This window comes from Cebus imitator, unplaced genomic scaffold (genome assembly GCF_001604975.1).
Source record: "Cebus imitator isolate Cc_AM_T3 unplaced genomic scaffold, Cebus_imitator-1.0 Scaffold62, whole genome shotgun sequence".
In the NCBI taxonomy this organism is placed as follows: Eukaryota; Metazoa; Chordata; class Mammalia; order Primates; family Cebidae; genus Cebus; species Cebus imitator.
This window is the reverse complement of record NW_016107377.1, coordinates 490,731-497,108: the sequence shown is the minus strand read 5'-3', so window position 1 is coordinate 497,108 and position 6,378 is coordinate 490,731. Positions and strand designations below refer to the sequence as shown.

At 48.9% G+C, this 6,378-nt stretch overlaps 1 protein-coding gene across 1 annotated transcript in view; it reads right to left on the bottom strand.

The window, feature by feature from the left end:
* Positions 1–3,957: 3,957 nt before the first annotated feature.
* The window catches only part of PEDS1 (plasmanylethanolamine desaturase 1), a 28,191-nt gene continuing 25,770 nt past the window's right edge, over positions 3,958–6,378 (bottom strand). The window contains exon 6 of the mRNA XM_017529918.2: positions 3,958–5,385. Within this exon, the coding sequence (XP_017385407.1) occupies positions 5,264–5,385 (122 nt within the window). The 3' untranslated portion in view covers positions 3,958–5,263. The remainder of the gene's footprint in view (positions 5,386–6,378) is intronic.

Genomic DNA, 6,378 nt, shown 5'->3' with positions numbered 1-6,378 from the left:
AAAAAAAAAAAAAAAAGGTCCATTCCATTGTGAAGTTGGAACACTAAGCAGCTGTAAAAAATAAGAATGATTTTGTGAACATTGATGATAACACTGTCTCCAAAATATATTAAGTGAAAAAAGGCAAGGGGCAGAACTGTGTGCAAAATCTCCTACATATTGTGTGACAAGGAATGGGGCAGACAAATCCCTTTTTGCCTATGTAAGGAACTGCAAGTGTCTTGTCAAAGTGACGACCTCTAAGGAGGGGAACTAAGTACCTGAGGGGACATGACTGGGAGCAGTTTACTCTTCATTCTAGACCAGGGAGGGGTTGGTAACTTTTCTCTGGAAAGGGCCAGATAGTAAATATTTTAGGCTGTGGGGACCATTTGGTTTCTGATGCAACTATGAACTCTGCTGCTGCACTGCAAAAACAGCCTTGGACAATATGTAAATGAGGGGCACGGCTGTGTGCCAATTCAGCTTTACAAACTAGAATTTGAATTTCCTGTGTTAGGAAATGTTGTTCCTCCTCCCCCAGCCATTTAAAAACCGCTCGTGGCTGGCATGGTGGCTCACACCTGTAATTCCAGTGCTCTCGGAGGCTGAGGTGGGAGGATCACTTGAGGCCAGGAGTTTGAGACAACCCTGGGCAACATAGCAAGACCCCTTCTCTACAAAAAAAAATTAGCTGGGTGTGGTGGTATGCATCTGTAGTCTTAGCTACTGGGTAGGCTGAGGTGGGAGGATCACTTGAGCCCAGGAGTTTGAGGTTACAATGAACTGTGATTGTGCCACTGCATTCCAGCCTAGGCAACACAGCAAGGCCCTGTCTCTAAAAAAATAAGCAACCCACAAAAGCTTCTGAGCTATAGAAAAGCAGGTGGGCTGGATTTGGCCTACTGGCCAGGGCCCGCTAATCCCTGCTCTAGCCCCTTTTATGTTATTTGATATGAGCCACTGTACCTGACAGGATTCTTATTCTTTATCTATGCAAGCATTGCCTATTGCAAAAAATATATATATGTAGAAAAGGGTAGCTTGAAAATTATTTTTTGTTTATCAAAAGGGGGTTGGCTGGGTTCGGTGGTTCATGCCTGTAATCCCAGCATTTTGGAAGGCCAAGGTGGGCAGATTGCTTGAGCTCAGGAGTTTGAGACCAGCCTGGGCAACATGGTGAAACCCTGTCTACAGAAAATACAAAATGAAGGTAGCTGGGGGTGGTGGCTCGTGTCTGTCATCCCAGCTATTCGAGCAGCTGAAGTGGGAGGATTGCTTGAATCTGGGAGGTTGAGGCGGCAGTGAGTGCGGATCATGACTCTGTACTCCAGCATGGGTGACAGAGCAAGACGCTGTCTCAAGGGAAAAAAAGGGGGGGGGTGATGGAGTTGAAGTCAGGGGCAAGTGCCCTGAGGTGTGTCCTCAGGCCTCCTCTAAAGAACAGTGAGCATAGGGGGGCATGCAAGTTCACTACAGCTCCCCTGGTGCAGCTGGAAACCCATCTGTTTGCCCTGCATGCCACCTACCCTGTGCCACCACCAGATAGCAGCACATGCCCACCTAAAACCAACCCATCCTGCACCAGCTAGGAGGGAGGCTGCAGGCAGTGGGCCCATGCACCTGTTTCGTTTTGCCCACAGTATGTTTTAAACATGGAGCCAACATTTTTAAAGTTTAGATTTCCGCCTCCTGTTTAAGCAGCTGCTGTGAGTAGCAGCTGCCCTTTGGGGCCTTATGTCTTCAGGTCATCCCAGTCCCCAGCATCAGCTGCCCGTTCTCAGGCATGCTGCAGTGGCCTCATCGTGGCCACATTCCCCACCTGCCTCCTTCTCACCTCCCTCTCCACAATGGGAGTGTTAAAGCACATGGACTTTGGGTCAGACCTTGGCTCAAATCCTGATTCTGCCACCTGCCAGCTGTGTGACCTTGGGCATGTTACAGGACCTTTGTGCCTCAGTTTCCCCATCTGCAGACTGTGCAAAGAGTACTCACTTCTCAGAGCTGCAGGGACTGCTTGACGGGACCCATGCGAGAGCTCTCTGCACAGTCTGACACAAGGTTAGGTGCTCAGTAATATTAAGTAGATTTTTCCCTGTCTGGCCCTCATAGGCACTTATTTGCAAGTCCCTGATCTCACAAGTGGTCCCAACACTCTCAGACCCAATGCACACCTTCTTCTGGTTTTGAGATGGATTTTTTCCCCAGCCCCCAGGATTCAGAAGTGAAATGGTCTGAGTCTGAAGCCTGCTCTACTCTTACTAACTGTGGGACCTTGTGGGGAGTCACCTAACCTCTCTGGATTCAGGCTAAGGGTTTTTGCTGGCTCCAGGAGAACTGACACAGATTGGTAGGGCCTGGAAACCAACACCACAGTTGTGAGCCTTGGCCTCTGAATTTAGCTGCCTGTCCCATCCACTACAGACTTCTTTTTGTGGTAATGCCTTAATTTTGATCTAGGAACCTCCCTCTCTCCTGTGGCTTAGGAAGGGGTCACCGCAATCCTGCAAATCCAGGTGGACATTTGTCAGCCCCGGGACTTCCACTGCAGCTACTGGAAATGCACTTTCCACTGAGATTGCTGAGCTAGTCCAGTAAGTCTCAACTCAGAAAAACAGAGCTTACGGAGACCACGTTTTGATGAATCATGTGAGCTCCTGGGTCCTGCCAAACCTTAAGTCAGAATACCTGTGGACTTTAGCGTTTTGTGAGCTGATATTTTAGCTGTTAACTTCTGCTTTAGTTTTCTGTCATTTATTAGTTGTTGAATTCTAATACCCTTGCTTGTATGGTCCCCTCAGGCATAGTCACAAATCAAAAGTCTAGTGGTGGGCAAAGGAAAATGGCATTATGGGTCATTTAAAAAAAAAAAAAAAAAGTCATAGCTGGGAGTGGTGGCTCATGTCTGCAATCCCAGCACTTTGGGAGGCCGAGGTGAGTGGATCACCTGAGGTCAGGAGTTCGAGACTAGGCTGGCCAACATGCTGAAACCCCATCTCTACTAAAAATACAAAAAATTAGCCATGCATGATGGCGAGCACCTGTAGTCCCAGCTACTTGGAAGGCTGAGGCAGGAAAATGGCTTGAACCTGGGAGGCGGAGGTTGCAGTGAGCTGAGATTGTGCCACCGAAAATGTCATTATTTGTGATTGCTTTGGAATCCTTTAGGCATCTCCCTGTCCCCAACAGGCTTTCTTTCTTCTGGCTAATATTGTAGAAACTAGCCCAGACTAGACATTGACTATCTCTATAGTGTTCACTACAGAATCACAGTACCTAGTTCATAGGAATGCCTTATAATTACTTGCACAATGAATAAACAAATTACTAATTTGTCAACAATGTCCTGGCCAGGTGCTGTGGCTCATACCTATACCTATAATCTCAGGACTTTGGAAGGCCAAGGTGGGAGGATCACTTGAGGCTAGGAGTTCAAGACCAATCTGGACAACATAATGATACTCTATTTCTAAAAAAAAAGCCAAGCCAGGCGTGGTAGTACATGCTAGTCCCAGCCACTTGGGAGGACTGTGTCCAGGAGTTCAAGGTTGCAGTGAGCTATTATCACACCTCTGCACTTTTGCCTGGGTGACAAAGCATGACTGTGTCTCTAAAAAAATAGTAATAAAAATAAATGAAAGGACCAGCAGCTCCCCACTCACCTCCGCCTGTGAGTCTCTGTGTAACAAGTCCATGTGTTCCCAACCTCGTCTTCCATTGCTCCTTAGCTCACTCTAGTCCAGCCACAGTAGCTGCCTCACCAACTCTTAAAGTCCCAAGCTTGTTCTTGCCTCAGGGCCTGTGCCCTTGCTGTCCCATCAAGAGGCCTCTTCCCTCACTTCTTTCCTGGCTGGCCTCATCTCCTCCTCCAGCTCTCAGTTCAGAGGCCCTCCGTGACCGCCCTGCCAAAGCAGTGCCGACCTGCTTTTCCGATGTGGTTCTGTCCTGTTTGATTTTCTTCACAAATCACCACCTGAATTTCCACGTGCATTTATTTGTTTATTGTCTCTTTCCCCAGGAGGTCAGCTCCACCAGGGCAGGCCATTGTTGGTTCTCTGACTGCTATACCTGTGTACAGGACAGAGCCTGGCACACACCGGGTACCAGTGAATATTTGCTGAAGGAAATCACAAATAGGGATCAGCCATCACTACTTTATCATCATGATCAACAAGAAAGACCACTGTCCCCACCCAATCCCCTCCAAAAGTCTTTGGAGCAGATGTCAACATTAATTCAGTCACTGTCTCGGATGACAGCTCCCATCCTGAGGCCAGTGTTGGGGGGAGCTGGGAATAGGGTGAGAGTGGGGCCTCATACTCCAGGCTCCTTGATACCCCCCACCCCATCCAGCCAGGAAACACCACGAGGCAGCCAAGGTTAAGTAGATTCTTGCTGCTTTGTTATAAATATATTATATACATCCAAAACATGACATTAAAATATTACTCCGTGTTACAGAAAAGATATTAAGGCTTTCTATTATTTACATTAAACAAGCAAGCACCTTTAAAAAAAAACAAAACAAAAAAGCCCTACTCTTCCTTCTCGGACGTACTTTGGCCAGAGGGGATACCGTGTCCTCTTCCAAATGATCAGGACCCTCTATAGGGGCTGTACCCTGTGAAGACATCCGGTATTGGAAACATCAGCTCTGGCAGGGTGGGGACAGCGGAGAAGTAGGGGTCTAGACTTGGGCAGGAGGTTCCAGCCTCTTCTGGCTGGCTGCCCTCAGACTCCTGCTGAGCTTCGCCATCCCTGGGAGACAGGCTGGGGCTGTCCACCTGCCCAGCCTTCCGGGGTCAGTATGCAGGGCCGTGGCAGAAAAATGCTCCGAGATGCTTAGGTGTGCCGGGGGCTCCCCAGACCACTGGGGCCAGACAAGGAGGGAAAGACAGAGGCAACTCAGTGGCCCCAACGCCAGCCACACAGAAGGGCTGCCCAGTGGGGCAGGGGCGGCAGGCGTGCAGGGAGTGGGTAAACCTCCTCTCTACCAGGGGAGGCTGGCAGGGTGGGGGCTCCCTTTTCTGCAGAGTCAGGCTTGCAGACAGAACAGCTCAGGTGGCTGAGGAGGGGTCAAGGAAAGAAAATAAAAAAAGAAAATGAAAAATCAGTGGCTCAAGTATACTGTGTCATGAGGGGGGCACGGCTGGGGGTACCCAGGCCCAGCCCAGGATTTGTCCTCTCTATCTGGAGGGGCTAGCTCGAAGAGGCTGGCATTTGGCAGATGGCTTCGATTTGGGGGCTAGGGAAGGTTGGCAGCCAGGTAGCAGGCTCGGAGAGGTTATTTGATCTTCTGGGCCCATTTCATGTCATCTGCCCGAGGCTTCTCGCCCGTCAGGCCCTGGATGAGGTCCTCCAAGCGTCGCCAGAAGCCTATCTTCTCCAGAGGGTAGTTGAGCCAGCCTGCAGTAGAAATGGCACCGGGAGGTTGAATGGGAGAGTAGTCAAGGGGCCATTGGGAGAGAGCTGGCCTTCACTGGGCTGGAGGGGCCCAATGCGGAGTGAGTCCGTACAGGATAGGACACAGGGACTGACCAAGGAACTGGAAGTGGGGGCCTCCAACCAATCGGCCTGGGGGCCACTTAGGCCTCCAACCCCCTTATTCATCTACTTTCTTACTATATACCACGCACTAACTTGTATTTGAGCACTTACTATGTACCAGGCACTGTAGTGGCCTTATTACTCAGCTCAAATGCTACCTCTGCCAGGAAGCCTTCCCTGATCACTCACTTAAGCAACACCCCAGGTTTCTCGAATTATTCTTTATTTATTTCTATTTTTAATACAGATGGGGGTCTTGTCATGGGGTCTTGTCTTACACAGGCTGGTCTAGAACTCCTGGGCTCAATCTTCTCACCTTGGCTTCCTAAAATGCTGGGATTACAGGCGTGAGCTACCATGACAGGCCACGCTCTTTCATTTCTTTATAGCCTTTATGATAACCTGTAATCATCTTCGTTAATTCTCTATTTTCCTGTTCTGAGTTTGTTTACCTCCCAATCCCCAACTAGAATATCAGCCCCAAAATGCAAAACACCATGTTCTTCCACTGCTGATCTCAGTACCTAAATACAGCCAGGCACACAGGAGGTGCTCAATAAATACTGCTCACAATCTGACAGCCTTCCAGCTCACCATGAGGTCGACACTAGTATCAGTCCCATTTTCCACATGAGCACACTGAGGCTTAGAGAAGAGTTTCCCGGTTAGCAGGTGGCCAAACCAGGATTGGAACCCAGGCCTGCTTAAGTAGCTAACCCATCTCCTAAACAGCCTAAATTCTAACCCCTCCACCTGCGCTCCAAGGAGCACAAATTGAGGACATGAAAAAGAATATTTTTTTGTGGTTCTCAGTTCTGTTTCCAGAAAGACTTAAAGAAAAAAAAAAAGTAG